Consider the following 26281-nt stretch of genomic DNA (forward strand, 5'->3'; position numbering starts at 1 on the left):
CAACATCTTGCAAAAAAGCATTAATTTACTCTCCGGATTGATTTTGTTGTTAAATCTTACTATTCGATAAAAAATAAAAAAAAATCTTATTAACATTATTTTATTAATTGATACCTGCACGCATGAGCAAAAAAAAAAAAAAGAGTTTTTTTTATTTATTTATTATTTTGTTCGTTCATATATCATATCTTAAATCATTCTCTTTAACTGGATCTTCCCTCATCCGTGAAAGAATTGCTTTTTGAGACCCGGAAGATGAACGTTGGCAATGTAATGCTTCCAGTCAATGCCTTTGGTATTGAACTCAAACATCTTTCTCTCTTCCATAGACATCTCATGCATCAAACTTGTTGTATTCGTATCGTCAAACCTAGTATAGAATTTGAATTATGGGTTAGTAATCTCATGAATGCTTTATAATATAAATATAAGAACAAGGCCAAGTATGTTGTATTAATTACCGCGCTTGAAAGAACATGTAAGGCTTATATATTCTTGCCATGGACACAAGATAGTTTAGCCTTCTCTTTCCCTTATCGCTCATTGTGGATATATGAGACACTCCTTCTTTTCTTTTCATTTTGTTGGACAAAGAGGAGGTGAAACTCTCTAAGGAACTGTGGTATTTCATTGGCGCTAAATCTATCTCTGTATCTTCCAGTGGAGAGTCACGCAGATGTTGGTAAGAGAGGTCCATCAACTCGCCAAATCGCAGTGGGTTTGCATGAGATGTAGAAGTGACAGTGTAAACTTTGAGCTCTGGTACACCACAACCATGCTTTGCCATGGCTGTTATTGCCGCGTTCACAACCATATCAACAGGTGTGATGTCCAACAAAGATTTAGAATCTGCCCAGAATCCAGATATCTGGCCTTTGCCATAGCCAACGATGATTGGATCAACCATTCTGTTTTATACCAAAAAAAAAATTGAATTCAGTACTTAAAACGACAAAATTTCAGTAGTTCCTTGTTTCTAAAAATAACTTTTTAACCTTATTCCTTGGATCCAGCCAGGGAAAGGCTCCTTGTAAGAGCTTTCGATAATACTAGGCCTTATGATCACCACAGGCAAATCTCCTCGATTGCTGTGAATTAGAGTCTCACCCATGGCTTTTGTGAATGTGTAACTGTTTTCCCATCCATAGTGTTGAGCTCTGTTTCTCATAACATAACCACATATTATTTCAGATTTTCGTAGATAAGAAAGTAATTTTTGTTACATATATAAGATAAAAAAAACATAGAAGGTGGTGCAGAAAGTAAAAATTTAGCGATTATTTTCTCACCTTTCAAAACCGAGTTCTTTCAGTTTATTGGTTTCTTCTCTGCCATGGAACTCTCTTACAGCTTCTGAAGCTAGTTTCAGCTCGTATTCGATGTTCAAGTCAGAAGTTATGTTTTCTCCAATACACAAAGGAGTCTCTAGTACTAACCCCTCTTTCTTTCCAGTCACGTAAGCTATGTATCCAAAAAAAAAAAAAAAAAAAATCAGTTTCTGAAAGTTTTCTGCAAACACCTTAATCTCTGCCAAAACAACAAATTAAGAAGAAAAAAAACTCATACCAGTTGAAAAATGGAGAAAAAGTTTTAACTTCTTGCATTCTTTTCCGAAGCTTAAGAGCCTATTAGGTCCAAGAGCATTGACACTTAGGGCAGAGTCGTATCTGTTTCGGTTTGTTTGGATTAAAAGCAAAGTCATCAATGAATTACTACAGTTAATTTGCAAGCAGTGAATAATCGAGCAAGAAGAAACAGAGGAAACACCTGTCGTCGAATGTTGTACGACCACCACAACTGATAATGACATCAATCTCCTCACTAATCATGTCTGCTATTTCAGGTTCGATCCCTAGATTGGCTTCTCCAATGTCTCCAATTACTGGAATCAACTTGCTCTTCATGAAAGCTTCATAAGACCTCCCGTGCATTTGCTTCAGAAGCATGAACAGATCTGAGCTTATGATCTGTTTGAAAAATGAAAAAAGGGTACAGAATGTGATAAGGAACCAAAATTAAAATGGTTGAGAATGGAAATATGTAAAACAGACCTCATCGTAGAGTCTCTTGTTTGCTGATTCTTGATCCTTGGATCTCATCAGAAGGAAGATCTTCCCAATCTCAGGACTTTCCCTCAACAATTTCTCAATCAACACTGCAACGAACAATTTTTCAACCTGAAAATAAGTTTACTTGGATAAGAAGAAAACTCTAATTTAGTGTTTTTTACTTACCTTTGGCAAGAAACCCTGTTGCACCAGTAACGAGATAGCTTTTTCCTCTTAAGAAACGGATGATTCCAATTACGTCACTGTTAGGACCTGATTCTGCCTTGGGTTTCATTGACGACGTCGCAGCTTTCAAAGTTTGGACTCTAGGGGTAGTAGTAGTCTGCGACCAACAACGAGCCAAGTAGCGGTTAGGTTTGCCGGTAAAATAGGAGAAGAAGCTGACACCATTCAATTTGACGGCGTTGCTCGTGGCGAGGAGATTACTGGTTGCCATTTTTAGCCACCAATAAATATAATTAACGAAAGGAAAGATTTTAAGAAAAAAACTAAAACTAAGTTGGTTTTGATAAGGGCTTTTGTGGGAGACTAGGAGTGTATATATAGGGAAAGTTACTTAGACCATCTGTATTCTTCATCCTCCTATGGGGTCTTTAACATAAATTAACAATTAAATTTGAAGACAGTACTCTATTTAAAGTACGATAACATATATTTGGTTTATTCTGATTCTTTATTTTAAATAATTTAAAACTTTTAAAAAGTTAAAATATCATAATTAAATCAGATGGGATACGAATAAAACATTATTTTATTATTTTATTAATATTGTTAATATTAAAGTAATAAATAAATCTAATTAAGGATTGAAAATTGTAGGTATTATTAATACGGGTAGGTTTAATCAATTTAGTACTATTGTTGGGACTTCGGAGGACAGGCGACCTAAATAAGGGTTTGGGGACCCACAAAATTTTGTTTTTTTTTGTTTTTTTTTTTGTTAATTAAGATTCATTTAAGTTTAAGACTAAATGATACAAGTATATGAAAAAAATGCTCAATTTTGTAAAAAGAAAAAAAAAAAACTTGTTCAAAAAAATTAGATTTAGTATGAATTTAGGTCAGAAATTGTAAACTTTAGTATAATTTCATACGCTCTAAGTCTATTACTGTTTCTTCCATTGGAGAGTCACGAAGATGTTGATGAGAGAGGTCCATCAATTCACCAACTCGCATGGGATTCGAATGAGATGAAGAAGTGACATTGTAAACTTTAAGCTCTGAGACACCACAACCGTGCTTTACCATGGCGAGAAGCCTAGACACAACAATTACTACAATCTATACCCGATCAAAATCAGTTTGTTACAATGAGCTTCGACAATTGTGAGAGAATTTACCATAGTCATGTTTTCACTATATCTGAAAGGTGAAAGGTCATATATATTTTCACTATATTTTCCATTATTAATCTTATTAGTCTAATTTACCATAGTCATGTTTTTTAGTGGTGGGACTCCTAACTCAGTGGCGGACCCACGTTGAGGTTGTGGTGGCTGCCCCCATTAAGTATACAAATACCTAAAAGTTTTATATTATGCAAAGTAAGATAAGTGGTAAAGTTTATCCCTAAAATGCTTAAAGGAGGAGAGGATTCGACTTTACCTAAGAGCAATCTGCAGCCATGAATATTTTTTACTAGGTCTGCCTCTGTCCTAACTTATCTATTTAGATGATCTTGGATATTTAAAAGTTAAGCCTATTGTTATTGTCACTGGTGTCAACCAAAACAATCTTTGTGGTATGTTTAGATTTTTAAAACAATCTTTGTGGTACGTTTAGATTTTTAAAACAATCTTTGTGGTACGTTTAGTTATTAATACGGGTACGTTTCTAGCAATGTGAAAGCGAAAAATTAAAAATTTAAACAAAAGCTGTCTTGTTTAATCAATTGAGTACTACTGTTCGGAGGCAGGCGACCTAAACCACGGCTTGGGGTCCCACAAAACTTTGTTTTTTGGTTTTTTTTTTTAATTAAGATTCATCTAAGTTAAGAGTAAATGATACAAGTATATGAAAAAATGCTCAATTTTGTAAAAAGAAAAAAAAAACTTGTCCAAAAAGTTAGATTTTACTATGAATTTGGATCCAAAATTTTAAACATTTAGTATAAATCTACTATGAACTGTCCTATAATTTTTTCTTTAATATATAAGGAGGAAAAAAAAAGAATTTGCTTTAAAGTCTCTAAGCAGCGATTGTGTTTAAAATCTATAGTTACCAACAACAAGAGTAACTGAAAGCTTTTCATTTGATTGTTATATAGAGAAAATTACCTAAGAAGTAAGAATTAATACGGTTAGGTTATATGGTTGGACCTTGTCCATTGACATTTACTATTGTGTACCGGAGCTATTAATTCAAAAAGACTAAGAGGGACTGTCGACCCAAAGAAAAAGTGTAAGAGTACACATATGGATCGGTTTTGACAAGAAGCTTTCCTTGTAATGAACGGAACATATTAAATATATACAATCAAACTAACAAAAGCGCTTAAAAGTGAACGAACCACTGTGTTTGAGGCTTTGAGTAGTTGATGTGCTTTATAATACTGATGAACATAATTTTGTGAACGTATCTTTCTAAGGAGATGGAATAATGTTTGGTTAATACTCAAAATACAGAGCAATATGGTAAACATAAATGCAAGCCTAGAAAGCGATATTTATAATCGTTAATTATACTCAAAATCCAAATGTACATTTTTGTAGCTTTAGAATCCCTAAATATCAAAGGTTCTCTACACTAAAAAGAATCTCTCAGATGTCTCGCAAAGAAAAAGGTTCTCGATGGCTTTAATCGAATCATATAATGCCTTCAACAAACCAGGATGAATTAAGTAAATCGCGTGCCTTCTTCTCAATACCTATGTTTACATTGCTTTGGAACATCACAGTGCTACTCAACTGGTATAAATATTGTTCAGTTGTGTTGAAGTACCGGGTGACTTATTAGATTAGATGAATGCTGTTGTCACAGCAGTGTTGTGGTAGTTGGGAGTTTATGGAAACGAACTTTCGTGTTCATAAATGTTATTCCTATTGACTTGCCCTCAACAAATTTTCAATCATCAACACTGCAACTAACAATTTTATCAACCCGATAAATCAGTTTACGTAGATACGAAAACAGGGATTGCTCGATTGTGTTTGTGTATTGACAAGGAATGTGAATGTGAGAGTTGTACTTTGCTATTAGCTAACTATAGAAATAGAATATCACTTCTTGATTACATAAGATATACATATTCATTCATACATACCGAAGTTTAAAGGGACAATAAACAAAACAAATCAAGAAAATACATATAAAAGAAGATCAATTCAGAACTTTATACAGTATAACTTACTCATATAACTCGCATCTTAAACCCTAGTTAATTGATATATCCATGTACCAAATTTTAATGTTTTTTCTATTTCTTTGGTGGTTAAAATTATGTATCGAATTCATAATTTTATATAATCTACTCGATGAAACCCTAATTTTAGTCACATAGAATCGATGCTTCCAAAGTCATTCACATTGTAAAACCCATTCGAGAAAAACCCAGAAAAACCTGCCGACAGCTGTGGTAAAAACATCTCTTCCCCAACCAACGGCTCATAACAATCACCGACTCTACCATCGAACAGCTCCTGATGATGGAGAACACGTGGCGTCAGATCCTCCGGCGTAGAGACCGCGCACGGTGGCGGAGAAGGGTTGTGGTCGGAGGAGGATGGGGAGTCGTAGATGGACTCCGGTTGAAGATCTACCGCGTCTTGGCCAGTCAGCTCTTGAACAAGCTCTCTAAACTTGGAAGCACAAGTCTGGACTCTCATGGGGTTTGAGATGTAACGGACTTTGATGGGTTTGTTCGTCTTCTTCTTATGCTTTGGTGATTTTCTTGAAAGGAGAGATGGGTTTCTCTGTTCTAAGCTTGTGGTGGTAAGAAACGTCGATGATGATGACTCCATATGAGAGGATTCAGACAGATGTTTATGTGTTTTTGTTTTGTTTTTTTTTTTTTGTTTTTCAGTTAATTTTTCAAGCTTCGACAGAGCTTTATATAATGTTGTCTTTTTTACATTTGTTTGGAAGGTGAGAGGAAATTAATAGGAAAGGGAGGTTGCAGATGAAAGGAAACAAAACGTATTGAATGACGGCGCGTGTGCCTCACCTGTTTTCTGATAGGTGGGATGACTCGAAATATCTAACTTTTTAGGGAGTGTAACGTGCATCTCACTCGAGGAAATGGTCGCGTGGTGAGAAAAAAAGATAAGAAAGGTTTTAAGTGGTGATCAAGGCGAGAGAGCCGGCGGCTGCGCTCATATGGTGGAGATGATGGAGCTATTCGTTGATCCTCGTCCACATGAATACCACTCTCAATCAAAAAAAATATATATAACGTCATATATTACATCAACATTACTCTTACGAGATTACGTCACTAGAAACTAGTCATGATATATGGAAATAACCTTTTTGAAATATGAGAAAAGTCGCATATGTTTTATGTTTCCTTAATACGAAAAAGTTCGAAGTCAATTTTGTAAGTTTGGTTTCCTTAATTGAGTTTGGTTTCGTGTTCAGTTGTTGGTTATGTTGTTCAATTGAATCTATTCAGTATTAACTAAATTTTTTAATCGTAAGTGATTTTGAGATGAACTTTCACTTTTCCACTTCAAATGATCGATCTATTTAGCCTAGCACAAACGTCGTTGAGCCGTTGGGGGTACATATTTCCTACGTGTTAGTTTGGTCTTTAATAATATTCAAACAGATTGGAGAATACATATCATCATAACTCTTACGAGATTACGTCACAAAAATTGGTCATGCTAAATGGAAAAGAATATTTCTAAAAATGAGAAAAGTCGCATATGTTTTTGTAAATATGTTCGAAGTCAATTTTTTTTTTTAACAGAATAAGTGAGTATGCTTTTGTGTTCAGTTGTTGCTTAAGCGATTCTAAGATGCACTCACTTTAAATGGTATATTAGCACAAACCATTAAAGTTTCAACGTTTTCATCTTATAAATTACACAGTTGTGTGTTTTTTTTTGGGGTCAAACTATGTATATACAGTAAATGAAAACTGTACTAATATATATATAGCCAACAAACAAAAAACAGTACAATAATTTAAGAGAGAAAAAAAAGAGAATAGTAGTTAATTATGGTAAGGATTAAGAAAGGAATGGGGAGATGAGGGGTCCAGGTTGGCAAGTGGGGGGAAGAAAGCAAGTAGCATGCATCAGTGTGGTCTCACTGTCACTCTGTTTAATCTCTCTTCTCCTAATTAGAGAACAAGTCTTTTTCTTTTTCTCCAAAGATGAGTGATTAATGCTTAATTGACGTGTAATTTACGGCGGAATTAAAAAAAAAGTCAATACACCTAGTAGTATTTTATTTACGATTTACGATAAGACAAAAAAAGGGAGTTATCAAATGCTTATTTAGTTAGTTGATAGTATGATTTAGAACAAGAGGATATGATAAAAAAAAAGAAGAAGATTAAAAGCATCCTTTTAAAGATCTTCAAACAAAAAAAATTCAAAGAAAGTCAAGTCACGTGTAACGTAGACGGTAGACCCCTCTTTCCCAGTTCTCCTGACAAATTCATTTAATATTTCCACTTTTATCTTTTTCTCATAATAAAATTTATCAATAATATTTTCCTATTTTTTTTTCTATAATAGAGAACTTCTATAATATAGATAAGTTTTACTTCAATGATCATTTATTTTCACTTCTAAAATAGAGATTGTTATTTTTTTCCTCTATTTATAAAGGAATTTCTGTAAAAAAAATAGAGTTACTCTATAAATAAAAAAAAAAAATAACAATCTCTATTTTAAAGGTGAAAATAAAGGATTATTAGAGTAAAACTCCCCTAAATTCACCTCTATTATAAAGTTTCTCCATTATAGAAATAAAAATAAAGGACCATTGGAGATGCTCTAAGTACCCAATACCCACACGATTACTAATTATCATACAACCTTACATTTTTTAAAAGATTTGCATTGAAAAGAAATCATGTATTTCAAACCTCAGATATATTATGATATTAAGATTTAAACCTCAAATACATTTTTTAAATCTGTTATTCATATTACAGATAACATAAACATGATTTGCATTTTTTCAACTGCAAATCTTTTCAAAAAAGAAAGAAAAACAAAAATCATAATCATTTCAATTGCAGGAGACTCAAGCTCAAGCGCGATTCTATTTTTTCATTGCCTTTTTCTGTAAGAAATTGGAGGGTTGTAAAAAGGAAAAATAAAAAGAAAGAAAAAAATTTAAAAATATTATTATACGTGTCGGAAACTTGGTGATCAGTGAGCACATGGGTTGACTTCCAAGTAAACGGATTCAAACGACTTTTGCTTCCTTGTGGAAAAAGAAGGGGTTTGTTTAACTTTGTTTTTTTTTCGGCCCTTATAGTCGATATGTGTAATTTGATTATATATGATCAATAGGCATGAAAAACAAGAGAATCATGTCCACATTCAACGTAGACAATAATTAGAACGTTGCAGAAACTAGTAGAACGAAGTTGATTTTTTTAAAAAGTAGCAACGTCGTACTAAGTTTCGTATACCATCAATATCATGTATACGCGATGATTATGACGAATGCAAAATTTATAGCTGTTGATATGGGCTAGGTTTTAGTCTCTTATACATATCTCTATCAAAAAGGAACATGGCCACACAAACACAGCAATTTTTTTTTTGTATTATCATAAACAATTAGATCTTATCTATTTCACAACGATCAAGTTTTACTAAAATGCATGGAAGCAAACTATATAAAAATTCAAACCCAAAACTTCATAAATTTTCATCTTTTTCTCCTAAAAAACGATTTAATATATAACTCTAATTTTTTATATTTTTTTAAAACGGAGAGAAAACTAGTCATCTACATATATAGATTACATTCAATATTCACCAACTTAATTTAAACATATACTTAACAACATTAATTCAATAACATAGTTTCAAGGAATATTATTTAGGATTCGAATGATTACATTAGTTGAAGGGGACAAATCCGTTTGTAGATTAGACCATTTTTTGTAGAATAAAAAAGAAAAAATTCCGTCATGAAACCAACTACATACCGATTGCGGCAGTTTGTCATCCATCCTAAAAATATTGGATGCAGTAAACTACTAATTGATTAGTCTGATTTATCCGCAACATTGATTCAAAGTCTTACTGTTTGTTTATTCACTGGCGGAACTAAACTCACTTTGGATTAAAATTGAGGTCTGCGCCGATCCTGCATCATTTTCATAGGTCTCGCGAGTCCTTTATTAAATACAGTAAGACGTTTTTTTTTTTTTTTTTGCAAGAAAAATTCTTATCATAAAAGAACATGGTCCAGCAAAAATTCAAGTCATATAATTAACAAAATACTCCCATTTAGTTGGCAATGACATTTGGACACACACGCCAATGATAGATGGACAAATGTGTTATCATGAAGAGATGGCAATTTATTGCTGATAACCTTCTTATCATGTTTCAACAAAAAAAAAAAAAAAAAAAAAAGAGTTCTCATTTTGGGCCAATGCAAGCAAAGCATGTTGTCGAGTATTAAAAATAAAAAGTCTATGAAAGGAGTCAAACTCGGTGGTCCACAATATAGTAATGTTTTTAATTTCATAAATCAACTCATCATGTTGGTCAACTGATTGAAAGATTAGTGTATACATATCCCAAAGTTGAGTGTAAAACCAGCCCATGAAAGGCTGATAAATGGGCTTTATCGGCCCATTAAGCCTCACCGCCTCATCTGATTTTAAGGGAATCACACGGAGGAAAAATATCTTCCCTCTTCGAACCCTAAACTTTTTTTTTGTTTTCCCAGGAAAATAGAGAGTGATCTTTTGTAGAGAGAGATATCGATCAAATTTCACTGGTAAATTGAAAGAGTGTTGAATTATTTTGGAATCCTATCTTCTCGTTTTGTTCGATTCGATCTCCCAATCTTGTAAATTCGGCTGCAAAATTTCTCCGGTGGTGAGCAAAAACATCCTTTCGGATTTCGAGTTATGGTCTCAGTCTTAGTTCTTTTTTTCATTGAAGCCAATTACCAATTGTATTTTTCAGCTCAATGGATACAGAACTGAATTCACCTTTGCATCATGATGATGGTTATGGTTATGGTGATGGTGATACCACGGCTGCTTTTCGAAAGCCTTCTAATAACGGTGCTAGTAGAAAATATCGCCGCCGAGCTTTAGCTGACGATGGCTCTTCTTCTGATGGTTAGTTCGTATCTCCAAAAAAAATTCTAATAGCTTATTATAGACTGTTATATTAGCGTATTTGTTATAGTATTTTAGGTGATTGTTTTTTTTTATGAACGGCGCTTAGGAGTTCTTGTATTTGATTGTATCATGTAATTGTGCATCTTAGTTGGTCGTTTCGTTGTGTTTCCTCTGTCAGCTCTAGCCGTAGCTCAGTTTAGAATTGTTGGTTCTTCTTTTGTAGGAAGTCCTGAACGTAATCAGAGTTCTGATTCTAGGGGAAATATTAGGAAAGATTCTGAACCAGCTCATACGAGGAAAGAGGATAGGCGGGAGTCTGATCGCAGTCGCTATGGTAGAGGTGATTCACATAGACATGAGAGGTACTCTAGGGATGATGATAACTATGGTTCTAAGCGTGAGGAGTACAGCAGATATGAGCGTGATGCACCTCGATCTAGCCGTGATTCAAGGGGTGGCCGTCATATTGACCGTACAGGAGTAGAGACTGAACATAGCAGGTCAAGAAATGATTCACACAGACATTCCCGTGATAAGTATAGCAACTCTGGACATAGACTCAATAGTAACGATAAAGTTGAAGATTTTTCATCTCGTTGGAGATACGCAGACTCAAGAGTGGAGGATAAAGAGAAGGGTTTCGTGCGGGGGAGAGATTTTGAAGACGAGAAAAGAGAGAAGGGTTTCGTGCGGGGGAGAGATCTTCAAGATGAGAAAAGAGACTCCCGCTGGAGTTTTGGTGACCGTCATTCCCGTGATGAAAGAAAGGAACTTGACAACCGTGAGATTAGCAAGGAGAAGGATGTTCATGTTAAATCTCCAAGAGACCGTCCTGATGGGAAATGTTTGGCAACTGAGAATCGAGATACACATTCTAAGAAACTGAAGGGGTTCATTTCAGAGAAGTTTACTCATGGCAGTAGTAATGGTAAGACTCTTAATTTCAGATATTTTCTTTCTGTGTTTTTTTTATACCTCCTTGCTCTAAAGTTATAGTGCAACCGTAGAAGAGAAGCAGACATCAATCATAAAGCCTTCCCCTGGTGATGTTGATGCTGCCAAAGTTGCAGCTATGCAGGCTGCTGAATTAGGTAATACTGTTATGGTGCTATTCTAAATCTTCTAGGGTTTTTCTCTTCATTTATTTGACTTCCTTTCGGATTTGACTTGTCCTTGCTTTTGTATACTTATGATCTTGCCATCTGAAAATAGTTAATTGAAAGTTATGTGGCATCCTATATAGCCCGTTAACATTGTGTTCCAATTGAAAATGCTTACACAAAAGCCTACTCATTGTCTGCTTTTCCCTAGTTCTTAACCGTTTCCTCGTTGAATACAGTGAACAAAAACCTTGTGGGAACGGGTTACCTGACAACAGATCAAAAGAAGAAGTTACTGTGGGGAAAGAAGAAAAGCACAGCAGCAGAAGAGGTATCATAATGAATGATGACCCTACTTGGATCTGTAAATACAAATGTAGTGATATAAAACCGTAAACTCATAAATTTTCTCGTGATTCTACTTTTGCTTATTTTCATTCGAACCAGTCTGCTCATCGTTGGGATAGTGCTAGTGCACTAATTGGTGACCCTGAACGTCAAGAAAAGTTCAACAAACTTATGGTAAATCTCATCCTTCCTTCCCTATTTAGGGCATGATTCCAGAATTATGCGAAGTTTCATATAAAAAAAGAAGAAAGTTTGCATAGAATTTGGCTGTGTATAAAGTAATACTAACACATTTTCAGAGTCTGAGGTTGCGTTGGTGCATCATTGTAGGGTGTGAAAGCGAGTACGGTAAATCAAGAGCAGAACCTAAGCGAAGTCGAGGTGGAGAAGCAGAAAGAGTTGCAGATGGATTTAGAGAAGCAGTACACAGCGGGATTAAGGAGGAGAGATGGACGAACCGTAGGGTTAGGTCTTTGAACCTCTTTGGTAAATCATTCTCGTACTCTTGTCTCCTTGGAAGGATTCTTTTGGCATCTCCTTTTTGTTGTACTCTACTACTCTTGTTGAAGCCCTTAACTATGGTTATCTCCATGTGTGTAAGAATTAAGTTCAGTAACCAGGTTTTGAGTTTAAAATCTTTTTTCACCAACGCATATTCTCTACTTACTGCTGATTATTTTTTTTGTCGTAGAAGTTTTTTCTTTACTCAAAAATGAAGTCAGTAAGTTTATCGTTATTTATCTTACTAAGCGATACAATTAGAGGTTCAGATTCATGTTATGTTGAGCTCTCGAGTCTCGAGTTAACTTCATCTCAAGATACAATTAGAAGCTTCAAATTCAAAAAAAAAAAACAACAACTACTGTAAGTCTCTATTAAACTCTTGAAAACAATTTAAAAAAAACTTCAAATGTAACCTCGATCAGCTGGATATCAAACAAAGATTGCATTTTCTTCGTCTTAGACTCTAATAATCACACAAAATGCTAGTTAACTATATACATATGTAGTGTGTTGCCCTAATTAAACTGATGAATAATTTACATGCAACTTACATGTGTTGCATCACTGTAATTCCTCTTCTTTTTTTGTTTTACCTTCTTCAATCTGTTAAATCCTCTATAGAGCTAAGAAATATTCTGGACTATTCTATTTCTAATAGAGTTTTTAAATTAATTAATTGGTCAAATTTGCCAACTAAAAAGTGTGAAAATTGAAATGAATGATTTATCTGTATTTTCTGAAATTTGATGTTTTTAATATCTGAAGTAAATTGAATTTGCTTCTCCGAAAGAAAGAAAGAAAGAAAGAAGATCAAAAGGTTGTTTGTTGCATCGATCTCGAAAATCCCAGATTGATTGATTTTGCTCACCGATTGTGTCTTCGTCGACCGGCGAAGATGAACGGCGGTCCTTCCGGTTTCCGTACGTATTCGTCCTGCCATCGCTTAATCATCAGTTTCTTCTCTCGTGGTACTTTTCTTAATGTCGATTTCTGAGTGTTGTTCGATGTTGCAGATAATGCTCCGGTCACGAAAGCCTTCGTCATCACGAGTGCTCTTTTCACTGTCTTCTTCGGGATCCAAGGTCGTTCTTCCAAGCTCGGTTTGTCTTACCAGGTATATTCGCATTTGGTGATTCGTGATTTCTTTTACTCAGGTTTTAGATTTTGTTTATGGAGTTTTACTCTAGGATTCGCTGGGTGGACTAGGTATCCCGATTTATTCGATTTTGGCATTCTCCAACAATAATGATGATTTTGACACTTTGATTAGAGACTTAAGCCGTGTGTGGTGGTGCTGAATAATGATGATTTGCCTTACTGTTTTGATCGTCCAAGTGTGATGTAGTTCGATAACTTGCATCTGATTATCTGTTTTGTGTTGTTTGCCATTAACCTTATAGCTTCCCAGTTCAGGATCCGAAGTTATCTTTTAGTTGCTATGTAAATCTATTATCTCAAAATTGCAGGATATTTTTGAGAAGTTCCGGATATGGAAGTTAATCATGTCGACTTTTGCCTTCTCCTCTACGCCGGAACTGATGTTTGGATTGTATTTGCTATACTACTTCCGAGTTTTCGAGAGACAGATTGGCTCAAATAAGTACTCGGTTAGTGATACTTGTAGCTCATCTCTCTTTGCTTGGTAGATATATCCTCATGTGTTTTCTGTTTCTTGTTCCTCTTGGCAAACTGGTGGTAACTAGAAAGGTTTACTGCTAATAATTTCTTTTGAAGTTGTTTAAAAATTCCACTATTTTCTTCTGCTTACAAAAGGTTTAATGAGATAGTAGTGTTGCTGCTGCAGGTTTTTCTCTTGTTCTCAGGGAGTGTATCTCTACTACTAGAGGTCTTTTTGTTATCACTGCTTAAAGGTAACCATCACTCTATTTCAGGACAGCCTCTTCAAAGTTTACGTCTTTTGCTTATTAGTTAGGGGATATGCATAGTGGCACCAATGTTACAATAAAGGATTTGGTTGTTGGTTTGTAAATTAGCTTCATTACAAATTCCTGCAATAATTATGAAGGGAACAATGCACAAGGAAGAATTGAGGTGCTCTGAATATGATATAGGAGCTTATGAATTATGTTTAGATCACTGTGACCATTAGTTTTTCTTCTCTCTAATTCTCATGAAGATCGTTTACTGGATTTTCACCTGGTCCAGGATTTAGATTATGTGTTTCAGTTCATGTGTTTTTTTTTTTCTGGTGCATCCGCTATAGATTTTATACATTTGTAAAACTTAACTTAACTTCACTAAGGAATATGTTGACCTTGGATCTATTTATTAAGGTAACTATCTGTTGTTTCTTTTTCCAGATACCACCACAAACTTACTGACATCTGGACCATACGGCCTGATATTTGCTTCGTTTATACCCTTCTACTTAGACATTCCTGTTTCAACGAGATTTCGCGTATTTGGTGTCAACTTCTCTGATAAGTCATTCATATATCTTGCAGGAGTTCAGGTACACATACCATAGGTTTAATGTAACTATCTGTTGTTCGTTTAGTGTTCTTAGTATCAGTCTGATAATCTTCTTGGATTGTTTTTTGAAGCTTTTACTATCTTCTTGGAAAAGATCCATCTTTCCTGGAATTTGCGGCATAATTGCCGGTTCCTTGTATCGTTTGAACATCCTTGGCATCCGCAAGGCAAAGGTTATATACCAATCTAACCTTTTTCGTAGAAACAAACACATCTTTATATATCTCTCTGTGAGAATGTTGGCTTCTTAGCTTCTATGTCTCTAAGAGTAACCTTAAATTTATGTCTCAACACATTACAGTTCCCCGAGCTCGTGGCTTCGTTCTTTTCCCGGCTTTCTTTTCCCTCCTTCAGTAACTCTCCTCCTCCAGCACCAAGCAGGAACATCGTTGGGACTATATCACCTAACGCAGGGCGCCGAGCAGAGGTGAGTCTCATCCTTAAATTTTCTCAGTAACATTCGTTTTGCCTTCAAGCCAAACTCTTAGTAGCAGCTAAAACGTTTCTTTGTTTTCAGAGATCTCAGCCAGCTCCAGTGGCGTCAAGTGTGGAGCCATCTGAGGAAGCCATAGCTACATTGGTATCAATGGGCTTTGACAGAAACGCAGCAAGACAGGCGCTCATGCATGCCAGAAATGATGTCAACTCTGCCACAAACATCCTTCTCGAAGCACAGTCCCACTAATTCAAAAAGAGTTGTACTCTGATTGGGATGAACCAGAAACATTGTTGATTCCAGTTTCAAAAACAACACAGTGATGAATTCTTCGGCTGTCATTGGACCAACCTTTGGAGCCAACATGTCTCAGCATATATGATCCGGCCAAAGATCTGACCAAACCTTCTTATTTTGCGTTTGTAGTGTAGGATATTACATAGGTTATGTAGTACAAATTTGCAAGTTAAGAGGAATACTGAGAAACTTATCTCTCTGCAACTTCAAGACTTTAAGAAAACACAGATCTTAATGCATTTATTTACTCAATACTGCTTGGAAGCACGAAAAACCTCTATTACTCTCTTCTTGTTTTCACATACTACAAATGATTTTAGCTATGTTGCATGAAACTCTTTTCGAGGTTCGTTTCCCGTTTCCGAAACGTTTTGGAAACAGAAATTCGTGGAAACTGGAAAACAAGACACATAAACACGATTCCTAGAAATTTCTGTTTGGAAACACGATGGAAACTCCATTTTCGTTTTGGAAACATGACGGAAACTTCTTTTTTAATTTGAAACTTAATAAATAAATATTTTAAAATATAAAACTTCATTATAGATATAAATATATAATATTATTAGTGTTTTAATTCAACTATTTAATATTTATATTTAAAGTTTTATTGTTTGAAGTTTTTTGATATGGTTTTTATGTTTGGTGTTTTAATATATATATATAGATATAAATATATTAATCTATATATATATGTATATGTGCATACGTTTCCAAAACGTTTCCATTTCCTAATATTTGAAAAAAACCGTTTCCCGTTTCCGAAACGTTTCGTTTCCGCGCATCCGTTTCCGTTTCTATACAACCTAGGATTTTAGCTTCGACTACAAAAGAACGTGGGAAGTGATAAGACTAGCTTATATATATAAGTAACTTCGAGACTCAAAAAACACAGATCTTAATGCATTTACACATACAATGATTTAGCCTTTAACTACAAGTACGTCGGAAGTGATAATACTACGTCTGGAACCACTTTTGAGTAGATTAGGCACAAACTTTAGCTCGCTTCTTCTTTTCTTTCATCCATGGTGTACACTGGTATTTCCCAGTTCTTGTTCTTTTTGGGATCATCAGTTAAGGTGAGATCCGTTTCATACTCTTGAAAAGTTTTGAAGTATGTTTTGGCTCCCATCATCACCAGTCTCTCCACCATGAATAGCTGGTAATTATTCTTGATTATAGGATCCAAAATCTCGCTGAAATTCGATGAATAAGCCAGTTTGTACCTGTAGTATAAGCAATTCAAACGACATTTCACAAATGAGCCTAGGTATATGTATAAGCTTGCACACCTTAATCGAAACATCTAAAAACTGAGTCGTGGAAGATCAGACAAAGAGTAATGTACAGTACCTGACGGCGAGAGGGGAAAAAAATCCAGGCGTTCTCTCATTAGAACCAATAAAAAGAGTCCTCCCTCGTGGGATCCGCTTCTCTATCCTACGAAGGATAAACTCCGGGCGAGTATCTCTGTCTAGATGAGGAAACTGAATCCTTTCAACTCCGAATCTGTCTTTTCTGGTCTTCAGTTTGTCCCCTCGACGAACATGGATGGCATCATAATCACCAAGTTGTGCTTTTATCTGTAACAACACCAACAAAATTATTCAAGCTTAAAGGCTTCATCAAGTTGCAGAGTAAACAAAAACTGATCACTAAGCTTAGTTTGCAAGAGATTCGTCAGAAAAAAACATGAATATCTTGCATTATACCTTCTCTGCGGCGTTTCTCAAATTTGAAGCTGCCATATTAGGGAGAAAAGAATAAGGCAGCATGACAGCGCTACGATTGCTTCTATCTTTGCACTCAACGAACCTACACCCAAATGATCAACAATCTTAAAAAGGGGACTATAAGTTTATAACAAACTTAGAAGAGAATAAGAAAATTCAACGAATAATGAACCGACTTTAAACACAATCTTCATCAGCTTGATCATGATCTGATCTCAAAGATTCAATTCCCATAAAATCCCCCCAAACGAAAAGAATAGAGGAAATGATTACCATGCAAGAGGACTTGCAGTTCGATTAATGATCAAGAGATTTGAGTAGTGACTCTCTGTTAGTCTGTGTCGACTGACTCGGCGAACATGCGCAATCCCTCTTTCTTCCAACCTCATACTTGTGGAGAGAACAATATGCCAAGTTTTGGAGTTGTCCAATATAACAGGTATCTTCTCAGATATGAGGTCAATATCATACAAGGAGTCCATTGCACAAGAGCTCCCTACCCAACTAAGAAATCCAAAAGCAACCCTTGTCTTAAGACAGACACTAAACACATCCCCCAAGGTTGAAATAGACAATGTCAAGCGGGTTACAGAACTCACCCTTCCTCAGTAGTTTTGTTATCGGATCGATTGAGTATACCTTTCTTATTATGTATTGGATTGATGCACATTCCAGAAGGCATTACAAATGTCCTGCAACAAGAACATTGTTGTTATGGAATTGATTATGTCCTCCTCCTACACTAATCTCATCTCCATAAAGCTTCACCCTTTTCCTAGAAAGCCTAAAAGAACTCAACTTTGATCTCACTGTTATCAGCAAAGTAGAACTCTTTTATCAGAAAAATCAAGAATTTGACAACTTCACAGCTAAATTTGAGTTACCTGTTAAGAAACATGGCTTCTTCAAGTGCACACCTGAGACTAGATTCCTGGTGACCCAAGCCAGCACAGGTCTCGCAGTTTTTGCCAGGACAATCGATTCTGTGTCCCCAGTATAAGTACTTCTCAGACAACGTATGCTGTCTCTTACCACGAGGTGACCACACGAAATAATCTATTAGGGTTTGTTGATACGGCAATCCCAATTTTCCGGTGGAGATCACCGAAGAGAGCAGCAGGAGGGATGCGAACACAGCTATACATAACAGAACAAGACGCTGAGATCCAGGAGTGGGTTTGGTCCGTTGAGCTTTGCTCATTGTCGCCATTTAAAGTGTTCAAGACTAAACAATGCGAACGAAGAAGAAGAAGAAGAAGAGTCCTCGTCGACGGTTAAACACAGAAGATCCGATCTGACGAACGGTCGAAGTGAGAGTCTCCGGCAGCAGACAGAAGTGGCGTGGCCGTGGCGGATCCCAACATTCGTTTGAGCTGCTGGTCGAGAGATGACTCAGGTAATGCTTCTCGGCTTTGGCTGCCATCAAAAGACTGTCTCGAGCTCGACACGTGAAGTTCGCCGCACAACGCCTGAGCAAACCGGTTTAATCAATTCGGGTTCGAATTGAAATCGGAACAATTTTGTGTGCCCCAATAGACTCGGTTAAATCTGGTCAATATATAAAAAGATTCCAAATTTCTGACTTCTGTGAGATTTAATGGTTGGTTACAAGTTACAACTTACAAGCAAGATTAGTACTTCGTTGAGGAGTGTTTTTATTTAAAAGGAACAATGAAGTAGAAAAGGGAACACTTTAGAGGAGTTATGGATTTGTTTTTTCTTCTGTACAATCCTCTTAAATCTCAATCAACACCATTCATCTTAAAAGACTCAAATCAAAGAAAAAAAAATAGGACTAACAAGAGGAAGAGGATGCAACTTCATCTGACAAATGTGATCACTGAGTTTCGCTCGGGTTGGGTTACCGTAAGGTCATAATCATTTTGGACTTGGTGTAAGGTTACTGTCCTAAAGGCAGGTCCTTTTATAGATCCAACGAGAACTAAATGTATAGGTGAAAGAAAGAAAGAAGCTTCTCTACGCGGCTTTCTGCAATGTCCGAGAGGATACGCCGTGTAAAAGTCTGACAAAACCCAAGAAACTTAGCTTCCCATCAGAATGCCTTATCCAATCCTGAAGAACAACCTGAACAGGGACTGATGGACCGAGTCCGAGTTCCTGTTAATAAAATACATTTGCCAAAAACATATCAATCACCAGCCGAGGACACCTGTAATATCACATCTTGAGGTGGATAAGAAAAAGGGGAGATTTTTATACCGACGCAAGTTCTTCGATCATGATGACTCTGTTCCCATCCTTCTCAAACAATTCATATGCACGGCGTGCATGTTGCTCCCAAATTTCCATTGCTTCTAGTTGATAAACACTTAAAGCTGAAGCGCAAAACTCTTCAAAGTCTAGTTTCTTGTACTGTAGACAACTAATCTGCAATCCAAAAAATATAATTTTATCACCATCTTAACCCCCCAAACATAGTGAATATAACTTAGTCCTTTTCCCTTACCATGTGTGCAAAATCCAAGACTCGTGAATCCTTCGTAGCCTCTGTCGAGCTCTTCAGGATTGCCTGCAATTTTAAACACATCGTAAGAAAACATAAAGATACTAAAATGAAGAAGAGACGTACGCATGAAATAGAAGCTCACTGTTTTGTAATTCTGCATCGAGATATATCCATTTTTGCTTGGTCCCAACAAATTAAACTGCTCTTGCAAATAAGTCAGCTGCGCTACAGTTAACGTTTTGGCAAGAGCCTGTAACCATGAATATAACCATTAGCAACTTTTCATCCATACGACCTGAGGATCAATGGTAACTGCTATATAATCCAACTCACCGCTAAAGCCGATTTTCTCAAAGAAGACGACATTATGTATACTTTTACGAGCTTGTAAATTATCATATCAGACGGTATCTTCAATTCATGCGAGCCAACCAGCCAAGGATGGCCTGAGATACAAGACAAATTGTTCGCATATATGTTTAAAAGCAGAACAATATGATGAATATTATCGAAATAGAAGCATCAAGTTGGTTATATAAAGACTTACACAAAGCCTGTGCAGCAGTTAGTCTCTTACGGTAATCTTTGTTTAACAAACGTTTCACAAAATGTACAGCGTCAGGTGAAAGAGATGGCCAAGGAGCTTCTTCAAAATTGGGTTCTGCTTTAAGAACAGCTCGGAAGATTCCAGATTCAGAACGGGCCCAAAAGGGACGGCTACCACAGAGAAGTATATAAGCAATCACTCCAATACTCCACATATCTGCCTCGGTTCCATATGTACGGTGTAAAACTTCAGGGGCCACGTAATAAGCACTTCCGACAATGTCATTCAACCTCTCATCTGCAGAAAGGGTAAAACAATCAACTTTCCATCTACCATTGCGACAAGCTTCAATAAGGATGATCCTTACAAATCTTCTTACCTGGCCTGACATAGTCGGAGAGACCAAAATCAATGGCTTTTAGAGGAGAAGACTCATCCTTTGTAGCGAAGAGAAAATTCTGTAAATGAAAAAAAAAAAACGAACAAAGTAAAGATTAGTTAAGAATGAGAAAACAATCTGAAAACCAAAACAAAACGGTTAAGGATCTACTAACCTCGGGTTTGAGGTCACGGTGAACTACGCCTTGAAGATGACAGTAAGCTACCACACTAAGAATCTGAACCATTACTTTTTTTGCATCTTCTTCTGAGTATTTGCCTCCCCTGATAAGTCCAAACAAACAGTCAGAGCATGATACAATAGAGACGAGATAGAATCATGTGTGATGTAGCAGTTACCTTTGAAGTATTTTGTCCAAGAGTTCACCGCCTTGGCATAATCTAACCACAGAGAGAAAGAAAATCGATTAACTACTTTCATCTCAATCATTCAATTGAAAATGATTCTGAAAAAGCACGGAAAATAAGAAAACAATAAAGCAACTTTACTTACTCCATAACAATGTAAACATTTTCATCATCTTCAAAAGCATCATAGAACTGGATTAGGTTTTTGTGACCAGTCAAAGCCCGCAATATCTTCACTTCTCTTCTAACATCCTCGATTGCAATTGCCGTAGTCATCTATCAAAAATAGCATCCACAATTTAGAGAACACAAATAATTGATTATAATTGTATATAGATCAAGCAGTAAATCAAGAAAGGAGCTCAGGGAGACAATTGGTTTAGTAGCATCACTCAAGAAACTCTGTTCTTATATACACTCTGCATTTTTACTCTGACAAAGTACACGATTATATCAGTCTCGCACATTCAAAATCCAACCAACAAATAAACAATTAAAACGTTAGACTTCTACAGTGCATAAATGCAGACAACTTATGAACTCCAATCATCTAGCAATCTATTATCTACTCAGTAGCTCAAAGATCCTACCAATAAGAAAAATGTAAATAACAAACCTAGCTACTGAGCTGATACAACACAGTCTAACTTCACATAATTCGAACACCAACCAAAATAATGTGTCTGACAACATCTGAGGAATAAATATTAGCCAAAATTCCCAAAAAATTTACACAAGTCACCGTTCTAGCTAAATCTAAGAACAACATATGGAACATAACATGTGGAACCTACGGAATGATGATATATACATCCTAAGAGCTTGAAAGGGACCAAAAGCAAAGTAGAGAGATAACCTTTGATTTGGGAATAACTTTGACAGCCACATCTTGACCTTTCAAGCTACCTTTTTTCCCCTTAGCAGAGCAAGTATACCCAAAATGCCCTCGACCCACCTCACCGTCAATCTCATAGTGTGAAGCAAACTGCTTGGAGAAACCAAATTTCTTGTCAAGGCCAACCTCACACTCACTACCTTCAGGGATGGAAGCTTCATTGGGCTTAACGGAACCGTGACGACGCGCGAGGAGAGCTCGTATGTGCTTAGCTGGTGATGGAGGTGGGAAAGGCCGCTTGAAGAAACGAAGTGGCGTGGAACTCACGCTCGAGGAGGAGGACACAGCAGGTGAGGTTTTGAAGAGACTAGGTAAAGGACTCGGACTATAAAACGGAAAGCCTGAAGATTTGGACTTTTGAGATGATGAATTCCTAGGTGTCGTCTCTTCGATTTCATTGGAGATTTGGAGGCTCTTCGATTTGTGCTCCTCGATAGGTTTACCATGACACAGCCCCATCTATGGAGATCAAAATTGAGACTCAAAAAGAATCAAACTTTATGCTTTCAGTCACGGAAACAACAAACACAATGTCGAATTCTAGATTCAGTTTCCAGAAACACACAAACCCAGAAATCAAAAGGAAACAACTTCCCTGGAAAGACACAAAAATTTCTCCCGGGAACAGAGTGGAGACACAAAACCCAGAAAAGCTAAAGCAATCCCACTTTCTAACACTTGGGAATTGAGAGAGAATGCGAGAGATCAAATAAGATAAACCAAAACCTAAATCACGAGGAGTGAAAGAGAAGATAAATATTGGGAAGGAAGAAGGAGGAAAGAAGCTAAATTTCACTTCCAATGAGAAGAAGGAAAGTAAAAGAGACAAGGGAACAAAAGCAAAGGCGCTAAGAATAAAGGTAATGAGAGAGAGAGAGAGAGAGAGAGAGAGAGAGAGAGAGGAGGGTTAAAAAAAAGGGAAAGATGCTTAGCAGAAGGAAGAGCACCAAGGAAAAAAAGAAAAGAGAATCAAAAGATGTTTTGAATGGGATCAATGTGTAAGTTTAGTAGCAAATAAGAAAAAGTCATTATTCTTCAATCTTCTATGAGAATAATATATGGAAGAGTGGGGTTTTTTTTTGCTAGTTTTGGAACCTACCTTAACCAAACCAGCCTGTCCCTCATTCTTTTTTTACACAATACCCAAAGTTTCTTTCATTCCCCAAATTTTTATTAATATTCTTTGGTGTAATCTTAAAATGCTTTCCCCCATATCATGAACATGATGAAGTAATTGAGCAAATATTAGTAAAATATGAAGTTGGTGTGGAATTTGTTATTGCTCATGTTATGTGACAGAACATGGCAAGGTGTGCTTGCTTGTGTAAAACACAAGTATTGGAATTTTGCTTGTTTGTTGGACACTTCCAACTTTGACCAACTTGTATCATCTTTCCTATATTTGTGTTTTTGCCCCTTCTTCTCTAACTTCATTATTACATGATCCATCTACTTCTATCGTTTTTGTTCTGTCGAAATATGCATAGGATAATATATAGTTTGACATATTTTTGTTTGTGTAACGGATGATTTTGTGTAGTAATGATGAACACACTCATACCAATTGTGATTTACCTTTATTAGATTGTGTTGATCCTTACAAGAAATAAATTAAAAAAATGAAAGTATCAAAGTACATAGTAGATATGTAGTTTTTGTATAAATAATGATTATTATTATTATTATTATTTATTCCATTATTAAACCATATACTTATAACTTTGTCTCATAAATGCAGTGTCTCTATATTGCTTACAGAAGATTGATTAGTTTAACTTTAAAATAGTTGTTTTTCCTATTTCTTACGAGTTTGTATGTTCAAAACATCTATCGTTGTATTTGTATATATTTTATAGATAAAATGGTGCTAGTTGGAGACCTCCTTATGCAAACTAACAACAGACGTAGTAATCATTGAACTAATAAATAAAACCATAAATAATTATAATAACCTTATTTGGTATGAGGAATAAAAGATCCGAGAAAATGAGAGAAGAAGAAGCCGGATGCACATGCACGTTAGAGATAATATCCCCTATATAATTCTATTGATTACTATGACATTGATTGATCACTGAACGAATGTTTATTCCCGCTTATAGTAATTTAACTGATTAAAAATACTCAGACATTCAATATTCCTTCCGTTTCATAATATATGTTTTAGAGGTTTTTTTTATTTCATAATATAAAATGTTTTTAACTTTTCAAAAAAATTTTAGATTACTTTTATATTTTTTATTACTAGAAAGTCGATCCGTACATTTAATTTATTATATATTCAGCTTATTTTTAGAAAAAAAACGTATATACAAATTTAGTATTGCAAATTTAATCTATCTCATATTTTTTTGCTACTAATTCTGTTTATGTAAAGTTATATGTATCATGTATTTGTATACGTATTTGTATCTTAAATAATTTAGTAACCTAGTTTATTACCACACAAAAGTAAACTTATTTTTTAGGTTACTTGATCTAATTAATATCATTATTATTTTATCACATATTAATATTCGCTTTCGTTTACCAAATTTATTTTCGTGTGGCGCAATAGAATGAATTTTAGTTAAAAAAACAGACAGGTTCAGAATGCATTTCTTGCAAAGAGCCACAGGTAAGAGTTTTCAAAAGATTGATGCGAGATTGGCTTAGATTTGTCTATGTTCTTATTTACATATTCATCTCCTTCACAGATTCCTCCTTGTTTTTATCTTTTTTGGCAAAGAAAATATTATGTATCAAAGATACTGTAGTTACTACAATTTATTTTCATCAATAAAATTTCTCATATTTATCAAAAAAATAAAAATTAGTTTAGAACATAAGAAATTTAAATTTTAAATTTATTTACAATAGAGTTTTTATTAATCTCCGATCGATTTGTCCGGAAGAGTGATGGTAGAGTGGGTAATCAACAGATAAAACGTATAACACACGTACGATGAGGTTGAAGCCCTGGGGGATATGGTGAATAGAGGTGTGGTGACTGCACCACAATGTATACACGTATATGAACGTAAGTAAAGTATTATAATCATTAACGATGAAGAAGCCTCTCGTTTTCATACCTTTTGACAACGAAGAATGCATTTTGTTTATTAGCATACAAAGAAAGGTTGAACCAAAAAAAAAAATACCCTCCTATCAGCATTACGATTACGCTTTGAAAAGTACAACTTCAACAGGAGACATATGAATGTTAGAATATTGAGAGATAAAAAAAAACAGAGTAAGAGACAAACTCGAGACAAAATTGTTTTATATAGAAAACAAATACACACAACAACACAATGATTTTTGTCTCTTCACATATGTACCTATCCAATGAAACAACACAAACTACACGTCCTGACCAAAATGTTGCAACTATTAATCAATCTCATCAATCAGTCCCCCTTAATTGAGTTTTGATCTTACAATGCCTTTCTTCTTCTTCTTCTTCACAACTTTCAATTTTAAACGATCTTTCTTCTCACCCAAGGTATTAACTTGTCTCTTCCTCTTTTCGATGAAGTTCCTCCTTTTTCTCTTGTCAGTTTGACATAGGAAGATCTTGAATTTTCTCTTTCACTCAAGCTTCTCTTTTATCATCTTTAATTTTCCAACGTAAAGTCACGTCCCCTCCGTGATCTTACATCACGTTCGTTCGCGTACGTCCCTTCTCCTTACAACTTTCTTCTACTCCCTTTCTCTAAGGTGCGCTTTCTTCTTATTATCTTTTAAAATTGGCTGCTCCTCCCTTTTCTATCTTAGGAAGCAACCTCCTATCTTGCTAGTGAAGTGTCGTGCGTGAAACTGGCTTCACCTCCATTTTTCTCCGAGGTATGAATCGTCCTTTGCTCCATTTTTCTCCGAAGATAACTTTACTCTTATGCTCCATTTTTTTCTATGAGGCAAACATCCTCCTTTACTACTTTGTCTCTCTCTTTGTTCACCGTCACATCTCCTTGACGTCTAATATGTTCCCTTGTACCTTTTTGCTGAGTGGTGTTGCTTTTTTCTCTCAACATGCACCTTCTCCGTGTTGTTATCTTCCTCACAAATATAACACCACTTCTTTTTTTCCTAATTTGCCATGCTCTGTTTCTTCCAACAAGCGACTTCTCCGTCTTATTTCAGTTGAAGAACTCTTCAGCTTCTCAGCTGCATCGAGCGATGTCTTCTTTGCTTACTTGTAAATACCAAGAAATTGTTGAACAAGTTTCAGAATTCTCCTTCCACAACTCCATCTGTACATCCATTGTCTCCATTGCCTTTTGAGAAGATTTTCTATCTCCTTCATCCCTTTGGAGCCTTCTTCTTGAAGGTAATGTTTGTGAATGTTAATGATCCTCTCTTGTCATCACCTTCTTTTCTATTACGATCTG

General features: G+C 35.6%; 5 protein-coding genes and 1 pseudogene across 9 annotated transcripts; 2 read left to right on the top strand and 4 right to left on the bottom strand.

Moving 5' to 3' along the window:
- Positions 1 to 74: 74 nt before the first annotated feature.
- Positions 75 to 2666, bottom strand: LOC104781567 (fatty acyl-CoA reductase 6, chloroplastic-like). The gene is made up of 8 exons (XM_010506275.3): positions 2235 to 2666; positions 2052 to 2155; positions 1768 to 1967; positions 1567 to 1667; positions 1290 to 1461; positions 996 to 1157; positions 462 to 908; positions 75 to 370 (listed from the first exon to the last, which is right to left on the bottom strand). The coding sequence occupies exons 1-8, from the start codon at positions 2503 to 2505 to the stop codon at positions 220 to 222; spliced, it is 1608 nt and encodes a 535-aa protein (XP_010504577.2). The 5' UTR covers positions 2506 to 2666; the 3' UTR covers positions 75 to 219.
- A 2606-nt stretch (positions 2667 to 5272) lies between these two features.
- On the bottom strand, positions 5273 to 6163 carry LOC104781568 (sigma factor binding protein 1, chloroplastic pseudogene; annotated as a pseudogene). Its single transcript, XR_015597103.1, has one exon. The product of XR_015597103.1 is annotated as a sigma factor binding protein 1, chloroplastic pseudogene (transcript).
- A 3693-nt stretch (positions 6164 to 9856) lies between these two features.
- On the top strand, positions 9857 to 12523 carry LOC104781569 (uncharacterized). Of its 4 annotated transcripts, none has more exons than XM_010506277.3 (7): positions 9857 to 10090; positions 10181 to 10338; positions 10565 to 11269; positions 11349 to 11432; positions 11681 to 11772; positions 11889 to 11963; positions 12089 to 12523. In XM_010506277.3, exons 2-7 carry the CDS (start codon positions 10185 to 10187, stop codon positions 12503 to 12505), a joined length of 1527 nt encoding a protein of 508 aa, XP_010504579.2. In that variant the 5' UTR covers positions 9857 to 10090; positions 10181 to 10184; the 3' UTR covers positions 12506 to 12523. The 4 variants fall into 4 exon arrangements, with proteins under 4 accessions (XP_010504579.2, XP_010504580.1, XP_087366777.1 ...); XM_010506278.3 differs by having other exon boundaries at positions 12120 to 12438; XM_087510651.1 differs by lacking the exon at positions 11349 to 11432.
- Positions 12524 to 12856: 333 nt separating this feature from the next.
- On the top strand, positions 12857 to 15771 carry LOC104781570 (rhomboid-like protein 20). The gene is made up of 8 exons (XM_010506279.3): positions 12857 to 13213; positions 13307 to 13407; positions 13760 to 13900; positions 14098 to 14164; positions 14615 to 14766; positions 14858 to 14959; positions 15088 to 15213; positions 15304 to 15771. The coding sequence occupies exons 1-8, from the start codon at positions 13189 to 13191 to the stop codon at positions 15469 to 15471; spliced, it is 882 nt and encodes a 293-aa protein (XP_010504581.1). The 5' UTR covers positions 12857 to 13188; the 3' UTR covers positions 15472 to 15771.
- Positions 15772 to 16361: 590 nt separating this feature from the next.
- On the bottom strand, positions 16362 to 18906 carry LOC104781571 (uncharacterized). The gene is made up of 6 exons (XM_010506280.3): positions 18140 to 18906; positions 17855 to 17947; positions 17529 to 17759; positions 17235 to 17337; positions 16876 to 17105; positions 16362 to 16748 (listed from the first exon to the last, which is right to left on the bottom strand). The coding sequence occupies exons 1-6, from the start codon at positions 18463 to 18465 to the stop codon at positions 16520 to 16522; spliced, it is 1212 nt and encodes a 403-aa protein (XP_010504582.2). The 5' UTR covers positions 18466 to 18906; the 3' UTR covers positions 16362 to 16519.
- Positions 18897 to 23056, bottom strand: LOC104781572 (CDPK-related kinase 7). The gene is made up of 11 exons (XM_010506281.3): positions 21873 to 23056; positions 21162 to 21292; positions 21008 to 21049; positions 20824 to 20932; positions 20649 to 20727; positions 20270 to 20566; positions 20056 to 20168; positions 19865 to 19972; positions 19723 to 19785; positions 19476 to 19643; positions 18897 to 19373 (listed from the first exon to the last, which is right to left on the bottom strand). Exons 1-11 carry the CDS (start codon positions 22368 to 22370, stop codon positions 19233 to 19235), a joined length of 1749 nt encoding a protein of 582 aa, XP_010504583.1. The 5' UTR covers positions 22371 to 23056; the 3' UTR covers positions 18897 to 19232.
- Between the last annotated feature and the right edge of the window lie 3225 nt (positions 23057 to 26281).

The sequence above is a fragment of the Camelina sativa genome, chromosome 4 (genome assembly GCF_030686135.1).
Source record: "Camelina sativa cultivar CO46 ecotype springtype chromosome 4, ASM3068613v1".
Classification (NCBI taxonomy): domain Eukaryota; kingdom Viridiplantae; phylum Streptophyta; class Magnoliopsida; order Brassicales; family Brassicaceae; genus Camelina; species Camelina sativa.

Coding starts and splice junctions, on each gene's coding strand:
- LOC104781572 (XM_010506281.3), bottom strand. CDS start 22,370: ATGGGGCTGTGTCATGGTAAACCTATCGAGGAGCACAAATCGAAGAGC. Junction 20,728..20,823: donor ACCGTGACCTCAAACCCGAG/GTTAGTAGATCC, acceptor TTTCATTTACAG/AATTTTCTCTTCGCTACAAA. Junction 20,169..20,269: donor AACTGCTGCACAGGCTTTGT/GTAAGTCTTTAT, acceptor CTTGTATCTCAG/GCCATCCTTGGCTGGTTGGC.
- LOC104781567 (XM_010506275.3), bottom strand. CDS start 2,505: ATGGCAACCAGTAATCTCCTCGCCACGAGCAACGCCGTCAAATTGAAT. Junction 1,158..1,289: donor AAAGAACTCGGTTTTGAAAG/GTGAGAAAATAA, acceptor TATGAGAAACAG/AGCTCAACACTATGGATGGG. Junction 371..461: donor TACATGTTCTTTCAAGCGCG/GTAATTAATACA, acceptor ATTCTATACTAG/GTTTGACGATACGAATACAA.
- LOC104781569 (XM_010506277.3), top strand. CDS start 10,185: ATGGATACAGAACTGAATTCACCTTTGCATCATGATGATGGTTATGGT. Junction 10,339..10,564: donor CGATGGCTCTTCTTCTGATG/GTTAGTTCGTAT, acceptor CTTCTTTTGTAG/GAAGTCCTGAACGTAATCAG. Junction 11,433..11,680: donor TATGCAGGCTGCTGAATTAG/GTAATACTGTTA, acceptor CGTTGAATACAG/TGAACAAAAACCTTGTGGGA.
- LOC104781570 (XM_010506279.3), top strand. CDS start 13,189: ATGAACGGCGGTCCTTCCGGTTTCC. Junction 13,214..13,306: donor CGGCGGTCCTTCCGGTTTCC/GTACGTATTCGT, acceptor TCGATGTTGCAG/ATAATGCTCCGGTCACGAAA. Junction 13,901..14,097: donor TTGGCTCAAATAAGTACTCG/GTTAGTGATACT, acceptor TTGCTGCTGCAG/GTTTTTCTCTTGTTCTCAGG.
- LOC104781571 (XM_010506280.3), bottom strand. CDS start 18,465: ATGGCGACAATGAGCAAAGCTCAACGGACCAAACCCACTCCTGGATCT. Junction 17,760..17,854: donor AACAAAACTACTGAGGAAGG/GTGAGTTCTGTA, acceptor TGGATTTCTTAG/TTGGGTAGGGAGCTCTTGTG. Junction 16,749..16,875: donor TTTTCCCCTCTCGCCGTCAG/GTACTGTACATT, acceptor CTTATACTACAG/GTACAAACTGGCTTATTCAT.